This window comes from Ahaetulla prasina, chromosome 1 (assembly GCF_028640845.1).
Source record: "Ahaetulla prasina isolate Xishuangbanna chromosome 1, ASM2864084v1, whole genome shotgun sequence".
In the NCBI taxonomy this organism is placed as follows: Eukaryota; Metazoa; Chordata; class Lepidosauria; order Squamata; family Colubridae; genus Ahaetulla; species Ahaetulla prasina.
Window position 1 is genome coordinate 259,152,970 of NC_080539.1, and position 18,463 is coordinate 259,171,432.

Here is an 18,463-nt window from a genome sequence, read left to right on the forward strand (position 1 = left end):
AGGGAGACCAGTAAAGTTGCGGCATGGGCAGAAATTAATGTGCAGCTTTTTTTTTCTGTGCAGCAATTGCTTTTTGTGGTTTGAGAGGAATCAGTGCTTGCTATAGAAGAGGACATATATATATTCCGAGAAAATTTCTTCTGAAATATATATATTTCATCCCAGAAGAAATTTCCTGAGAAACTCTGTTTAAACTCTGTGCCCCCTATGTAAATGCTGAATTTTAAGGAGCAAAAGAAAGGGAAGTGGTCTCCTTAAAAATTCTGAACTCAATGGTTCCATCAGGAACACTCAGTTTAATGGGACAAAGAGAGGCAGAAAAAAGAAAGATATTTGGCTAAGCCTTACAGAAAAGGAAAGTACTGAAAATCCAGTATATTCTACCAATATGGTGCAACTATGTTTAGTCACCTTGGGAGCAATTTCATTTATAAGCTTCTCCTTTTGCAAGCATGTGATTGTTGCTCTGGAGGCAAAGTTAAACCCAAGAAACATACCGTTAACAACTTCTGTGTGACACTATGTCTAATTAAGAATTCTCTAATTAGAAGAGAAAGAAAAGAGAATTTGAACCTTGCTGGATATGATCAAAGGTTCTCTTGATTCAACAAATTTGCTTTTCATCACAACCAGTTGCTGCCAGAAGGATCACAATCAGGGCAAATAAGCCAAGATTTCACAGAACGTTAATCAGGATCTAAACGATAAGGATGTCAATAGCTGTTGCAGCAACAGCAAAACACCTACAGGATCTATTTCAAAGCAATGATGATATTGATCCTAAGATAACAGATCTCATTCAATTAAGGGCATGTCATTCCTTGCCATACCAAAAAGCTAAAGATATTTCTCTTTTTGGGTTCCTTTGAATTAATCTTGATTCTTGGGGGGCTCCCTGGAGAAATCCCTGCAGTTTTTTTGCCAACATTTTTCAGAGGTGGTTTGCCATTATCTGCTTCCTTGGGCTGAAAAGAAGTGGCTGGCCTGACATCACCCAGTTGTGTCTAAGATGGGGATTAGAACGCCTGATCTCCAGATTTCTAACCTATAGCTGAAATACCAGTTGCTGCACATCAACCTCAAACCCCAGCATTTCCTCTCTAAACTGTTCCCACTAACCCTAAGGAGAAAGAACTTGGATAATTCAAATCATTATTATCAAACATCATTTTGTGGTTATAATCAATTAAACTGTCTTATAACTACTACTATTCATCTCTCTAAACCAGGGGTGTCAAACTTGTATCGTCACATCATCAAGTGACGTATCATGATTTTTTTCCCCTTCGCTAAAACAGGGGTGGGCATGGCCAGCGCATGACACATTCGGCCCGTGGGCCACGAGTTTGACACCACAGCTCTAAATATTTCTTTACATTTCAAAAGACTGTCTTGGTCAATATTACATCTATTATTAGTCCAAAATTGTATCTCTAATGGCATCAAAGTAGAAGACTTATGGGGAAATTTAAAAGCTCGGGATAGCTCAGGCTGTTAAGAAGCCTGTTATTAGAACACAGTAGCCTGCAATTACTGCAGGTTCGAGCCCGGCCCAAGGTTGACTCAGCCTTCCATCCTTTATAAGGTAGGTAAAATGAGGACCCAGATTGTTGGGGGGGCAATAAGTTGACTTTGTAAAAAAATATACAAATAGAATGAGACTATTGCCTTATACACTGTAAGCCGCCCTGAGTCTTCGGAGAAGGGCGGGATATAAATGTAAAAAAAAAAAAAAAAGAGGACTTAAGGTGATGTCCTGGCAGAAACTGTTTAACCAATCTGTGCCTTTAGTTTAGTTTATTGCGATTAGGATCATCTTATCTATAAGATAATGAGAAGGAAGGATTCACTGGAGAAGAGCCTAATGCTGGGAAAGATTGAGGGCAAAAGAAAAACGTGATGACAGAGAATGAGATGGCTGGATGGAGTCACTGAAGCAGTAGGCGTGAGCTTAAATGGACTCCAGAGGATGGTAGAGGATATGAAGGACTGGAGGAACGTTGTCCATGGGTTGCAATGGGTTGGACATGACTTCACAACTAACAAAAACAACAATCTGTAAAGCAACAATATATAATCTTCAGAGAATAAACTTGTACTAGACGGCTGTTTTGGGGTGGCTGGTCTTCAAGGAAGTAATGCAATTTTCAGTTGAAATTTCTATTTGCTATTTTATCTGCCAACAGCACAAAGAATGCTTTACATTAGCAATTATGTGCAGGTTTCCTGAACTAAACTTATTCCTGGCAAGTTTATGCACATACGTTTTATGGATCTCTCTCATGCTTAAAATATATGAGAGAGCCATAAAACATATGTGCATAAACAATAATGACTGAAGAGTTTCATAGCAAGTGCAGCATATACAACAATGCACGATTTATAGTCTCCTGTATGCTAATTTTCTGCCAGAAATGTAGAGAATTACATTCCTGCTTCTGATTTAACATCTTCCAGGGTGCAGTTTAATAAATTGCATGCAATTTATTCTAGCACAGCAAACAGAAAAATTCAAGCAACCTACACATACACCCATGGGGAAAATTACAGAATATAAATCATTAACAATTAAAATATGAACAGGATGTCAATAAGACTATATTGATAGGGAAAGATTAACAAATGTTTCACAGAATGTGGAAATTTGAAGATCTAGAGTAAACTTAATTTGGAATCTTGGTCAAGATATAACACCATGGGATGCAAGTAGCTCTTCATAAAAACTTATGAAAGGACAAACTGCTAATGCCATTTCCATACTGATCTCTTTTCACCTACCTTATTAGTGGGAGCTAATTTAAGCAGATTTTAGACAGGTTGTATTTCAGCAACAGATGCTTCTAGATCATATGTTCTGTGATAAAGTATGGAATGAATTCATTCTGTATATAAGAATGAATACATTCTTATGAATCTTTAATTACTGCAACTACTCTTTCCAACAGTTGATTGGCCAGTTGAGACATTCTCTCCCAAAGTAGTTTCCTTTTTTAATTGACTGAACTATGCAAATGTCCCCCAAATACCTACATGATTTATTACACAAGAAAAATTCTGCAGCTAACAGAAGTTCATGGTCTAGAATTGCAAAGCTCTTTCCATAGGAGTTTGTTTCATTGTGATAATTTCCCTTCATTCTTTCTATGAGTGATTTTTTTTTATTTCTAGCACTTGAGCCTAGTTCTGTTGTACTGTCAAATTTATCCCCCTCGTTGCTTCAGGGGCTTGGGCCTTCCTTCTAGAGCAGTTCTATAATTAAATCAATCATTTCAATTTGACCATTACAAACTATTTTAAAGTCAAATATAGACTTGTTTCACATATATTGCTTGATAACAAATGAACTCTGTGGGGTGGGTCTCTAACAAATTGCTTCACTTTTGGCAGAAATCTTTGTTACAAGTTAACCAATAATACATAATGCACACAGATCCTTCACAACCAGGATTAATCTATATCCAGTAAAATATAATTAACTTGCTTCGGGTATAATTGAAAGCTATGGTTTCACTGAAAGTGGAAGTAATTCATTAAAGCACAGTATATAGTTTAAGAATGGAAAAAGCCAGTTGAAAAATCTATCGATAGTGAGCAAGGCAGCAATTACAAACAAATGAATAACAGGGGTTCCTTTAAATAGGTCAAGGATAGATTTGTAGCATTTCAAAAGTGTCTGTAGCTCTAATGCTACCCAGCCTACAGAACTGAATTAGAAGAAATGCTGAGAGTTACAGTTCCTCAATTTCTGGATGCCTATAAGCTTTTATGCAAAACATATAGCTACCTACGAATTTTGGAGATTATACTGGGCCCACTTAAATGTATGGGTGTAGCAAAAAAAATAATAATAGAATCCATCATTTCTTGGATGATGGATCTTGGAGTCCTAGTGGACAATCACTTAAATATGAGCCAGCAGGGTGCTGCAGTTGCCAAAAAAGCCAACACAGTTCTGGGCTGCATAAACAGAGGGATAGAATCAAGATCAGGTGAAGTGTTAATACCACTTTATAATGCTTTGGTAAGGCCACACTTGGAATATTGCATTCAGTTTTGGTCGCCACGATGTAAAAAAGATATTGAGACTCTAGAAAGAGTGCAGAGAAGAGCAACAAAGATGATTAGGGGACTGGAGACTAAAACATATGAAGAAGGGTTGCAGGAACTGGGTATGTCTAGTTTAATGAAAAGAAGGACTAGGGGAGACATGATAGCAGTGTTCCAATATCTCAGGGGTTGCCACAAAGAAGAGGGAGTCAAACTATTCTCCAAAGCACCTGAGCGCAGAACAAAAAGCAATGAATGGAAATTAATCAAGGAGAGAAGCAACTTGGAACTAAGGAGAAATTTCCTGACAGTTAGAACAATTAATCAGTGGAACAACTTGCCTCCAGAAGTTGTAAATGCTCCAACACTGGAAGTTTTTAAGAAGAGACTAGATAGCCATTTGTCTGAAGTGAGTAGGGTTTCCTGCCTAAGCAGGGAGTTGGACTAGAAGACTTCCAAGGTCCTTTCCAACTCTGTTATTCTATTCTGTTCTATTTTCTATTCTATTCTATTCGTTTTTCATCATGGTTCTTGTTATAAGAGAAATTCCAAATTGTGCCCAAGGAAACATAAATTCAGTTCAACCATCCCCTCAGCAGAAGGGATGGAACCTCTGAAGTGTGGATATCTCAAATGATTGGACTGTAATATAAAAGTTTTCTTCCAATCTAAAAATACATTCAAGCCTTATTTCTTATTCTTTCACAAGGTGCATTCAGTTCAAGAGTGTGCTCTGTTAATTATAATTAAAAAAAATACTTTATTATCTTAAGTTAGTTGATTTAAGTTTTCTGCTTTATAATAAGCAGCTGACATATATAACCAAATCTCATTAAAAAACAAGGAAGGTTATCTCTACCTGCTGTGCAATTAAATGCAAAGATGGGTATTCTAATTGACAGGCCTTTTTCCAGATAGGCTTTTTCCCAGCACCTTTAAAATAATTAATTGGTAATGGAGGACATTTTCTTACTTGTGAGAGATGATTGTGGGAGGCAGCTGTTTGTGATCACCAGCCAGGATACACTTCCTAACCTTCAGCAGTGGGATCCAACAGCTTGCTTCAAGAGCTTGAGCACATTCATCAATCACCACAAGATCAAAGTGGTTCTCGGGAAGAAGCTTCAACGGACCATCAGAAGAAGCACCTAATTAAAAACAAGATTAAAAACTACATTGAGCCTTTCACCACTGCAAAAATGGAAAAGGACTAGTTGTCTTAAAAGATTGTGTCTTCTGATTCTTTGGTGCTTTCTGAGTGTGGTTGTTTGCCTGCAGATGTTTCATTACCTGCTCAGAGAGCACCAAGGACTCCATAATTTAACATAGATAGATAGATAGATAGATAGATAGATAGATAGATAGACAGACAGACAGACAGACAGACAGACAGACAGACAGACAGACAGACACACACATATACATACATATATACATGACACAATTCTCTCTCTCTCTCTCTCTCTCTCTATATATATATATATATATGTAGGTCTTTGGTTATTTGGGTTTTCTCCCATGTAAAATTGGAAGTGTCTTGGCGACGTTTCGACAAAGTCTCATTCGTCATCTTCAGACTTCAGCTTCGTGCTTCTGGGAGCTTCATTGCTCCCAGAAGCACGAAGCTGAAGCCTGAAGATGACGAATGAGACTTCGTCGAAACGTCGCCAAGACACTTCCAATTTTACATGGGAGAAAACTCAAATAACCAAAGACCTACATACAAACACCCGCGAAAACCTCAGAAAACAAAGATATATATATATATATATATATTGTTGTGTCTTGCCCGCCCTCAGAGCAGCCGGGGCCTTCTTACCTGCTCCCGCACACTGAGGAATGTATGCCTCCCGGTCCCAGTCCTGGCTCCATGCCCACACAAACTGCAGAAGGAGAATCTCCCTGCCCCAGCCCTGACTCCATGCCCAGGCAAACGGAGCAGCTAGACCCCTCCCCCTCCTCCACAGCAGGTGAGCCTGAGGAGGGTTTACTCCCAAGAACAGCTGATTGGTGTGACCCTCGCATCAGAAGATTGGAGAGGCGGAGGCTGCAGAGGGAAGGGAGGGGCAGGCCTTAATGAGTGCTGAGTCATGGTGCCACACCCCATGGCCTATATAAAGGAGCTACTTTCTGGCAGTCTCTGAGTCAGGCAAAAAGTCAAACTTATCTTGCTGAAGTCACTTACTGGTCTCCTGCCTGCTCTGAGGACTTTGCTAGGACTTTGGACAGAGCTGCAGAGGCACGCCTGATTCGGATTTCCCGGACCCAGCCGTCAGCGGAGGAGTGGGACACGACATATATATATATATATATATATATATATATATATATATATATATATATATATATATAATTACTGCCATTCTTCAAGTTGTATGATCTTCAATTACATGCAAATGAAGTTTCCAATGATATCAATTTTCCTTTCCACCAGAACATTCTTCTACTAAAGAAGAAGAAGAATAGAAATGATGCAATATCTCCTTGAAATCAACAGATTTCAGAAAGTTAAGCAGGGTTGGGTTTGGTTAACGGTTGGATAAGAGACCACCAGCAAATCCCAGAGCTGCAGACTTAATTTAGGAACTCATAAAAATCCCAGAAGAGAGCTGTGGCAGATTGCTGCCAGAAAACAACACAGACATGGTTATGCCAGTTGCAGCCTCCTTGTAAAATTCTACCTTTTTATTCACAATTGTTTATTTGCTATAAGAAATCTATCTGTCAGAAGAATGGGCAGAAGTAAGAGCTGGCAGATTTACGTGTGAAATGAAAAGAAATTGATTTGCAAGCCTATAAATGAAAGAGCTGCCGAGTTTATATCTATGGAAGGATTTAGAGCTGCAGTATGCCATAATAACCTTTACCCTTTTCTTTAGCTTGGCAGAACATTCTGTGGACCCAACAGCAGCCCAATCTACATGAATCTTCCATTTCCACCAATGGGAAGTCTACAGGGAGGACTTGAGTGCCACAGCATCCTCCTGCTCTTTTTCCTACCAACTAATATCCAGAAATATATTGCTTTTGTGTAGTTTTCTTGGCATTGGTATGGAAGCAGCCTGCCCATTAAACTGGCTGACAACAAGGATGCCATCAATGAAGTCGCCTAACAATAAAACCTCCATGAATCACAGGGCCACATGGCCATGTAATAGCTGAAAACGTAACTTACAAACAGGGAAAATGAAGTATTGGAAAGAACATCTTTATTCTTAAACTTTTGCTTCCTCCTAGACTGGCAATCGCAATCCAGCCTCAGAAAGGGATGCTCAAAATGATTTCAATTTATGGAACACGTAGAAAAGAACAAAAATGAAGACTTTGGATAAAATAAAAATTATAGTTCTCAAAATAATAAGACTGAATGAGGCAGTGGCAATCAAGCAGAAAAATAGCAGGAATGAGATAAAAATGTCAAGACTGGGACTGATCAAGCCTTGATTATAGAGGTATCCCATATCTTGTTTCTTCTCTTTGCCTGACTAACTAGGCTGGAATGAAGTAAGGATGTGTGAGTGAGTGAGTGCAGCATTTAGGGCAGAAAATAAACAATAAAAGCTGCAAATCTGCATTTGTCTCTAGGTGTCTGAATTTTTGGATGAAGGACAAGTAATATTTGAGATGGCATAACATTCTCTATACAGCCCTCAGGGGTTGTACACACATAACAGTTTGAAAGGTAAGAAAAATATTTAATAAATAATCAGTTATATGGCTCTGAGTTTTAAGTCGCAGGTAAAATTACCCCAGTCCTGGTTTATTCCACTTTAACTATTCTGGGAAAATCCTAGTGTATTGAACTCAGTTAATTAAAAGCCAGTTCTGTTCCTTGGGTAAAAGCAATTAAGTTTGCCTGCTGAGCATAGCAATAAAGTGACAAGATTGGGTTGCACCAAATAACCTTGCAGAAGAGAGAAGGCAACAATGATTTCTACCTTTAGTTATAAAAACCGGGTAATTGCTGCAAGGGGAACATGCTTCTAAAAAAAGGTGGGGGAGAGAGGGGAGAGGGGAGAAAGAATCTACTGCAGAGAAATTGATGCTTCAACACTGTAAATCTTCATGATATCTATGCCACTGATTTCAAATCAATTCATTTGCAGAAAATATGTAACTGTATGTAACATGAACACATAAGAGTTTATGCTTACAAAGGGAACAAAAAGATTATTGTAGACCCACACACACATATACATATAAGCAAATATACACATGCATGCCTGCATGAACAAATGGAAAGGTGCTGAGTAATCTATTCCCAATTGTCTTTTAACAAATAAAACAATTTTGCATTTTGCCTTTAAAACCACAACGTTTGAAATTTTGCTTCTGACAACCAATGCAAACCAGGTTTCTATGAAAAAAGCTAAAGGAGAAAAGGATTCCTATGCTTGTTGTAATAGCCCCACGTTTTCAGAAAACATGTTATTTCAAAACCTTGATGGTGGACCTAGTTATTAGACCAAGCACCTCAAAACAACCTAGATAGACCAAGACAACTACCAAAAAGTTCTTAAAGTTATTTCAACAGTGGTTGGGAGAAAAGGTTATTCTCAAGTCATCTGAATGGGTATTCATGGCAATTAAAATCCACACAAAACCGGGGGGGGAGGGGGCTTGGTTGGAGACCTGTCACTTGAGGCTAATTCCCTTTCCTGAGCTGGCTGTGATGGTATGGACTATGCATGTTGATATTTACCACACTAATTACAGAGATGGTGTCTGCCTCTGTAAAAGTGAATACCACTTTGTATGATGTATCCTGTCCTTCTGCAAATGAATATAGCCTTTTTTAAGGTCATCACTTAGGGTAGGATGAACAGAATAAGACTGAACAACCTTGTCATCAGGCTTTGGCACCTTTCCAGGAGAAGTAAATTAAATTGACAAAGGAGTGAGTATGATTTTATGCCTTCTATAGATTGTTGACTAAAGTATTTCTTTTAAATAACATCCAGAGCTTGCCCAGAATTCTCTGGTATGAGAAATTTCAGAGCAGAAGGGGAATATAATTTTCAGTAAGAAATTGGAACTGATATTGTGTTCATAAATCAACTTTGTACAATAGACATTTTAATGTGTATTCTTTACACAAAATTATCTGCAAGGTTTCCTGAAAATTATCCTTACGGGATCGGAAACAGTTCCCCAACCATAAATAATTGCAGTCTGGTTGAGTCCTCTCCAAGAGGTTATGCACAGGAGTATGCACTTGGAAAAAAAATAATTTCCCTCCTTTGCTTAATTATTCCTATAAATAATGCATAAATTCCTTTCCTTCATTAAATGGAACAAGAAAATGGCAAGCAATGCTTTGTAAAATGTGAACAGCAGTATTTATCTGTATTGGTTAGTTATCAAATCACCCAATCACAGAGTAAAAGTTGATCAAAAGAAAAAAGATAAAATTGGGCAGCAAGATTGGAGTCCGTTTGGTCTAGTAATTAAGACTTCAGGCTAGAAAGCAGGAGACCGTGTGTTCAAGTCTCATCTTAGCCATGGGTGGCTTTAAGCCAGTCACTCTCTCTCTCAGCTCAACCCACCTCACAGGCTTGTTGTTGCAGAAAAAATAGAAGGAGGAAGATCCCTTGAGCTACTGATAAAAATAATAAAGAGAGATACAAATAAATGAATAATAAATACAGTGCACTGTTTATGTTTACAGATACCGGGGTAAGAAACTTTTCAAAGTTATACTATGCAGTTTGGGAGTTCCAGTTTAAATACAGTTACAAATGGAACAGTTAGATCAATAATAATCAAATTAGTCATTTGATTAAACCTTATAGGCCAATCTAGAAAAATTCTCCTAACCTGTATTTGTAGCAAGAATAACATTAGCTTTTTGCAAGGTTTCAGACATAGCCATTTCTTCTCGTTCCTTCAGCTCCTTTCTCAGTATCTTAATTTCATTAAAAAAATGTTTTCTCTCTCCTTTGTCTTGAGTCTTCCTGGTTTTCATCTGCATAAGAGAGACAATGATCTCAGCACAGCACATATTTAGTAGTCAAGATAACTGTAAAACAGCAGCAGGATTTCTCTGATAAAATGCAATTAGAACATCACAAATGCTTTTTGGGTAGATCTTCTCCAATCTGACCCCATCAACTGTCTGGGGACAATGAGAGTTGTAGTTTGGTATGAACATATGACCACTGAAAAGGTTGATAACAGTACTCATTAAATTCTTGTTATTTTTAAATGTATACCTGCTTTTCTGCTTACATAAATATTCAAAGCAGTTTACAGTAGCAAAAAACACTACTGTATAATTAATTCTGCATAATATAAATGAAAATCAGTATCATTGAAAGCAATTAACAATCAAAAGTCAAAACTGAAAGAGGGGATTATTTGCCATTTTCCTAAATAAGGGAAGAACAGGAACCAAACATTGGAGCAGTGCTTCGCAATGTCAGCAGAGATTTAAAATGTGTGGCCTTTCTTAGGCAACATGCTGGTGAGTTGAAGTCCACGCATCTTAAAGTTGCTGGATTTAAAAACATTCAGATAACCCTCACTTAACAACCTACGATTGAGGGACTTCCGGGTGGCTCCGCTGCGCTAAATGGCGGGCAATCTTAGTCCGCCCGTTCTTTGTGATTCTGTGAGAGCTGTTTAGACAGCGTTAATCTGCTGTCAACAGCTCGTAAATCTCTACCCTCAGGCAAGGAGGGGGATGATGAGCATTTGAGCTGAAGTTGAGCCCCCAAGAAAAGCCCCAGAATGATTTCTGGTGGTTTGATGGGAACGCTCCTTCTATAGCTCAAAAAAAGCTCCAGAATCCAGAACACCTCTGCAAAAGCAGAGCAAAACGCAGCGTCCATCTCCGTGACTGAAGAGGATTATTGATAAATTGTCAACACGGAAAGAGCCGAAAGCAGGAGGGCTGGCATTTGTTTGTAAGATGATTTTAACTCCCTGACAAAGAAGTTATTTGTATCTAAGAGTGGAGATGAAGAAAGATGGCGTTTTGTGTTTTGAAAGTGAAAGCTAAGGAAATGCTGATTACAATTGCTGGCGTGGAACCTTTAAGAAGAAAATAACAAGATTTTTTAAAAAATGGAATTCTTTTTTTAAAAATCTATTCTTTTTTTTAATTATCTTTTTCTTACAGTGTTTAAGAAGAAAAATTTATTGGTTTTTTTTTCTTTTTATTCCCCCACCTTTTTTTTTCTTCTTCTTGATATTACTTAGTTTAAAAATGGCTTTTAAGCAAAGAGATTTAACCACTTCTAAAATATTGGAAATTTCTTCACTTCAGGTACGGAAATTGAGAGAGGATATTAAAGAAAGTCTAAGGAATTTTTACAGGAGCTTATGGGCTCATCTTTCAGAAATAGATCAAAATTTAATGAAATGGAGAAAGAAATACTGGATTTTAAAGATTTGCTGGAAGAGCAGAGTAGAGAGATGAAAAAATTAAAGGAATCAATTACCCCATTATTGTTATCTAGTACACAGACAGAAGAAAGACTGAATGAATTTAACCAAATTAATTCAGATTTGCAAAGGAAAATAGATGAAGTTCAAATTAATTTGAATTTAGAAAATAAAATAGATGATATTCAGGTTAAGGCTGATAAGGCAGAGGAAGAAAGGGTTATATTACAATATAAATTAATGGAATATGCTATAAGGGTGAGAGGAATAAGAGAGTGTAAGGAAGAAAATTTGAAAGAGATTTTTATTCAGGCCTTTGCTCAGATAGAGGGAGTGGAACCAGAAGATTTTGAAGTTAATATTGAAAAAATTTATCGTGTTAATTCTTGGTGGGCAAGGCAGAAGTGCTTACCGAGAGATGTGGTTATTTATTTTACAAATAAGAGGATTAGGTATGGAATTTTGCGAGCATTTTATAAAAATAAATTTCAAATATTAGGACAAGATATAATAATGATGAAGGAAATTCCTCCTAAAATGTTAAGAAAGAGAAAAGAATTTGCCTTTCTGGTGGATGAGCTTAAGAAACATCAGATATATTTTAGATGGGAGGTTCCAGCTGGTTTAACACTGAATTATAAAGGAAGAAAGTATTTTCTCAACACAATTTGTAAAGCACGAGATTTTTATACTAATGTATTAAAGATTGGGAATTCTTTGTTAACAGATGTTAAGTTGAATGGTGAATAGATGGTCGAAAATGTGTAAGACAGAAGAAGGGGAGGGAGAATGTTTAACTTTATTATATATGATTATGGTTAATTTTTGTAAATGATTTATTGTGGATATAAATGTGTAATTTTAGGGGTACTATTTGATATATTTAAGGTATAAAGGAATAGGAAGATGGAATATTGTTTAATTTTGGAGGATAGATAGTAAAATTTAGGAATTTGGATTAAATATTATATTTAAGAGATGGATGTAATGTTAATTAGAATGTAATTGTTATAATAGATATATTTTGGATAAGTTATAGGTGTAATTTTAATAATGTTATTTGATATAAGTAAGGTAAAGTGAAGATTTTAACTACTACAATTGATACTTTGGATATTTGTAATATTATTTGTCGTATATATAAATGTTAAAGATGTGAAAAGATGGACTATTGCTTACCCTTGAAGGTTGGACAGAAAAATTAAAGAAACTAAGTTGGAAATATGAACTATTTTGAGAGACTGCTTAGGAAGAAAGACATTTTAGAAGAACCCTTGGTGAATATTGGAAGATGGAACGTTGTTTTGATATTGATTGATGAAGGTTGGATATTAAAACTATGTACTTTATTCAAGAATAAACACTAACTCAATCGGAAACTTCTGAGAACTCTAGGAGTGGAATGGTCTGATATATAATGGATTGGAAGAAAAGTATCTTCTTTGTCTTTGGAAGGAGTGGAGGTTTTAAGGAATGACTATGGATTATGATTTGTGCTAGATTTTAATTTTGTTGTTAGTTTTATACCCTGTATTCGGTTCTCGGAAGTCTTGGGGGGTGGGGGGAGGAAGGGGAAGGGAGGGGGAGGGGGCAGAAAATGGATTGATAGTTAATGTACAAAGATGATTGAAGATGTATAATTAATGTAAGATCGGACCTGCCTGGCTACTACTTTAGAATGATGGGAAAGAAGGAAGTAGAAGAGAGAAGGAGGAAAGAGAAGAGGAGGAGGAGGAAAGGAAGGAAGAGGGGAAGAGGGAGAAGAAAGGAGTAGGGAGGAAAGAGGAGAGGATGTAGATAAGAGAGGGGGAGGATGGTTATGGAAAGTAGAAGAAGGTAGAGAAGGAGAGTAAAAGGAAAAAGAAGGGGGTGGTGACCGGGCAGATCCGATTAATTGTATATGATGGTACATTAAATATGTTATTGGATATGTTATTGGATAAGAATGTCAAAATAAAACTTTTTTTGAACAACAACCTACGATTGAGACTGGAGTCTTGGTGACTGAGCAAAGCAGACATTAAGGGAGAAATCCACCTGGGTCCTTTACTCAATAATAATTGATCCCAGCACTCCTGTTGCGGTCACTAAATGATTATACAGGCGAAGCAAATGGAGTCCCTCACAATGCCTGTGAAGGGATTTTGGACTGCAGGCTTTCTTGGCTCAAGCAGGCACAAAGCTGGCCATTTTTCTTTCCCTGCCTTAGAGAAGCTTTCGGCAGACAGGTAGAGAGGGATTCTGGGGTCCACGTGTGATTGAATTTCAGTTGCTAAGGTTCAAGCAGGCATGGATCAGCAAGAAGCTCTTTCATCCAGCTTCCAGAGATGACAGGGAGCGCTTTTGGTAGTCGGCAGTAGTTTTCAACCTTTCCTGCCAGCTTCCCTATCGACTCTCTGGGGAGACTGGCAGGAAACATGGTAAGTGGCAATCACATGAGGGGGTGCTTGGCAAATATTTGCCAAGCACCCAGACAGTGATCATATGGGGGATGTGGCATTTTGCGGTAGTTGGAAACACTTTGCTTTTTTGAGGCCTTTGTAATTTTGACCTATCGTTAAGTGACTGGTCATTAAGCAAGGACTACCTGCACTGCACTGCAGTGGAATAAACATTGTAAAAGCCCATTCCTGAAAACAGAACTGCCTCACCTGTGGCAGTGGGAGCTCCTTCAAAACAGCCTCTTTTGCCATGTGGGCAAGTTCATAGTGATATCGACAGTCTCTCAAATAGTCAAAACCATGATAATATAGAGGGATTCAAAATTTCACACCTTAAATCAGGGGTCTCCAACCTTGACAACTTTAAGACTTGTGGACTTCAACTCCCAGAATTCCTCAGCCAGCTTTGCTCTGGGAGTTGAAGGCCACAAGTCTTAAAGTTGCCAGGGTTGGAGATCCTATCTTAAATATGTCCAGTAGGCAACTGGCAACCAGTATAGATTTTTTTTCCTACACAGTGATCCTATACTTTGTACCGGTTTGCTTTTTGAACATTTGAAGGATGGGGCAAAGCAAAAAGGGTTGGCGGGGGAAAAAATCAGTTTTCAGAGGCAGGGTGAACAGTGAAAGGGATAACTTTTAGAATACAAAGAAGTTGTTATTTAAAGGGAAGTCGCCAAAGTGCTAGTCATTTGCTCCAATTCTTTTTAGTTTAAAGTGATCTTCTGGTTTCTTACAAAAGTACACAAATGAAACTTGCTACACTATGAAATATTATCACTAACAGGAGAACTAAGGGAGGATTGGAGATCACTGTCCTTGTTCTCCAATGAGAATTCTTTATAAATTAAATTATAAATTATAAATCCCTTATACTCCTCTGAATAATTAAAGTTGGCCCAATCAAGAAAATTACTGAAAATGACTTCAAGGATCCCAGGAACGGTGAGTGTGATGAAAAGGCAGCTGACTTTTCATTTAGAGTGAGCCCATCAATCCTTGATCTATACCTTTTTCATTCTTCACCCTTACAAGTTCTCTAGGGACGTAATACAACTAGAATATATTGCATGCCTGTACAGAAGTTTGCAGCTGAGCTATCCTTGGTGAAGAGATTACTCTCAAAATTCTCCAAACCTCATCTTTTATTAAAATCAATTTCCTAGCCCTGAAAAGGACAAAGCAAACAATAAAAATAACATTAAACTTTACAGAAAATCTTAAGTTGAAGTGTATTAAAAAGTGCCACTGAACACACTCATAGTGCTGAGCACAGCAGAAGTTAAAAGATAACAAATAAGCAAGCCACTTAACATTTTCTCCTTTCAACCCTCACATAAATGCCTCTCTTTTCTGCCTGCTTTGCAATCCTCGACTTACATTTAACACCCATTTGAAGTCATGACGGTACTGAAAAAAGTGATCATTCTTCACACTTATGACAGTCGCAGTGTCCCCTGATCATGTGATCAAAATTTGGGCTCTTGGCAACCAGCATGTATGTCGTGTCCCACTCCTCCGCTGACAGCCGGGTCGGGGAAGTCCGTATCAAGCGTGCCTCTGTAGCTCTGCCAAAGTCCTATCAGAGTTCTCAAGGCAGGCAGGAGACCAGGAAGTGACTTCAGCAATCCAAGTTAGACTTTGCCTGACTCAGAGAATGCCAGAAAGCAGATCCTTTATATAGGCCATGGGGTGTGGCTCCATGACTCAGCACTTATCCAGGCCTGCCCCTCCCTTCCTTTTGGTGAAGTCGCCTCTCCATTCTCCGGAAGCGTGGGTCTATCCATTGCATCGTTTCGTCTCCAGCTGTTGGTAATCTCAGCTCGTGGCTGGCTTCAGGCACACATGCTATTGGAGGGAGGTTTGTTTGTTCGGCCTGTCCGGGCATGGTGCCAGGGCTGGGGGCTGGAGGCATTCCAGGACATTCTTCAGCACTATCAGCGTCTGGCAGGAGATAAGAGGGGCCCGGCTGCGGCAGGGGGAGTGAGCGAGACACAACAATGTATTTACAATAGTTGCAGTGTCCTGGGGCCATGTGATCACCATTGGTGACCTTTCCAGGGGGCTTCCAACAAGCAAAGTCAATGGGCAAAGCTGAATTTGCTTAACGACGTAATTTGCTTAACAACTACAGTGATTGTCCCAAAGGTGTTTTTTCCAAAGGCAATTGGACTTTCTGGTTTAAAACAACAACAGAAAAGTACTCAGGAGAGAAGGGCAGAGAAAAACTGAGTGAGGAATCTCAATTTGATCTTAACAGTGCTAGAAAACTTGGGAAAAAGAAAATGGAAAGAAAAGACTGGATCCTAAAGAATCCTGAACATTCTATAGAATACAGGTAGTCCTTAACTTGCAATTACAACTGAGCCCAAAATTTATGTTGCTAAGTGAAAAATTTGTTAAGTGAATTTGTCCCATTTTACGACTTTTCTTGCCACATTTGTTGAGTGAATCACTGCAGTTGCTAAATTAGTAACATGGTTGTTAAGTGAATCTGGGTTCTCCATTGACTTTGCTTGTCAGAAGGTCGCAAAATGACTCCTGAACACTGTTACCGTCATAAATATGAATCAGTTGTCAAGCATCTGAATGTAAATTATGTGACCACTGGAATGCTGCAACGGTCGTAAGTGTAAAAAATGGTCGTAAGTCATGATTTTCAGTGCCGTCGTAGCTTTGAATGGTCATTCAATGAACTGTTGTAAGTCGAGGACCACCTGTATCACATTACGTCAAAGTCAATTACAAAGCTATAGTTATTTTTAATTTTAGCCATTCAACCCAACTCTGCTTATATACCTGCTGAGTTTTGGTTCAATTTCAAGAAGTCACATATTCAATTTAGGCGTCCTCCTGGATGAACGGCTGTCTCTAGAAGATCATTTGACGGCCGTCTCCAGGAGAGCGTTCTACCAGGTTCGCCTGGTACGCCAGTTGCGCCCCTTTCTGGACCGGGATGCCCTATGCACGGTCACTCACGCACTCGTGACGTCTCGCCTGGATTACTGCAATGCTCTCTACATGGGGCTCCCCTTGAGGGGCATCCGGAGGCTACAGTTAGTCCAGAATGCGGCTGCGCGGGTGATAGATGGAGCCCCTCGTGGCTCCCGCATAACACCCATCCTGTGCAGACTGCACTGGCTACCTGTGGCCTTCCGGGTGCGCTTCAAGGTTTTGGTGACCACCTTTAAAGCGCTCCATGGCATAGGGCCGGGTTATTTACGGAACCGCCTACTGCTACCGAATACCTCTCACCGACCCGTGCGCTCTCATAGAGAGGGACTCCTCAGGGTGCCGTCAGCGAGGCAATGTCGTCTGGCGACGCCCAGGGGAAGGGCCTTTTCTGTGGGGGCTCCCACCCTCTGGAACGATCTACCCCCCGGACTTCGTCAGCTTCCGGACCTTCGGACCTTCCGCCGCGAGCTTAAAACATACTTATTTAATTGCGCAGGACTGAGTTAGATTTTAAATTTATGGGTTTTAAATTGGGTTTTATTCCTATATTTTTAATTATTGGGCTTTTAGAATAAGTTTTTTAATTGTTTTTATATTGTATTTATGTGTTTTTTAAGTGCCTGTAAACCGCCCTGAGTCTTTCGGGAGATAGGGCGGTATATAAATATGATCAAATAAATAAATAAATAAAAATAAATAAAATAAATCATTTCTGCATAGCACTGTACTTATTCCAAGAATACAATGTCACAAAGAACACTATAGGTTTATAGTGCATAGATTTATAGCCACAATTTATTCTACAGATTATTTCAAAGAACGGCTGTAAAAATGTAATAGAAAACTTACGAATGCTTGATCAATATCTTTCCTGATATCTGCTACAATCTGGGCATTATCTCCACGCAACAGGACAGCATCCAGTGAATGGTGCTGTATGGACTCCAGGAGACGAGCTGGGCGACCCAGACGCAGGATCCGCACCTTATGCTCAGAGAGCCTTTCCACCAAGTTATCGACTGCAATGTTAGAGGGAGCACAACAGAGAACCTAGGAAGAAAAAATATCTCTTTAAACAGTATTAATTTGCTTCACTGAAATAGCTACAGTCTTACACAGATTCATATCTACAGAAACACTATAAGCATCAATGTCAAAAGGAAAAGAAAGGAGGTTATTTTATAAGTGCCAGGAAAAGAGATTATTCTCAAGTCAATGCTGGATCAGGATTTGACCTGGAGTTTGAAGGACTTTATTATATGCCAGACCTCTGAGCTAAAAGGAACAGTACAAATTCAAAGGATTAAACCAGGATCAAGGACAAAAGTTACTTTGAGAAACTAGTCCCAGCCAAATTTAACTTCTAACCTGCCAAGGATCTTTCAGCTTTTTCTTTTTCTTTTATGTCTCTGATGGTACCCTTTAATTCCCAAGCTTTATTTCTACATCTCACTGAAACGCAGAAGATCCTCTGAGCAGAAACTGTTGGGCTTCAGCCAAGAAATATAGAGAGAGATTAGCAGGGGAAAAAACGGTTTTCTAGAAATACAAGTAGCCTGGATGAATTTATAACACTTTGAAAGTGGGAATGGAATATTATCCATCACAAAGAATCTAAACTATAAGATAAACAT

At 38.7% G+C, this 18,463-nt stretch overlaps 1 protein-coding gene across 1 annotated transcript in view; it reads right to left on the reverse strand.

Moving 5' to 3' along the window:
- Positions 1-18,463, reverse strand: part of IGHMBP2 (immunoglobulin mu DNA binding protein 2) — an 81,183-nt gene that overhangs the window by 38,945 nt on the left and 23,775 nt on the right. The window contains exons 6-8 of the mRNA XM_058156448.1: positions 17,679-17,879; positions 9,865-10,012; positions 5,021-5,195 (exon numbers count right to left, since the gene is read on the reverse strand). Of these exons, the coding sequence (XP_058012431.1) occupies positions 5,021-5,195; positions 9,865-10,012; positions 17,679-17,879 (524 nt within the window). The remainder of the gene's footprint in view (positions 1-5,020; positions 5,196-9,864; positions 10,013-17,678; positions 17,880-18,463) is intronic.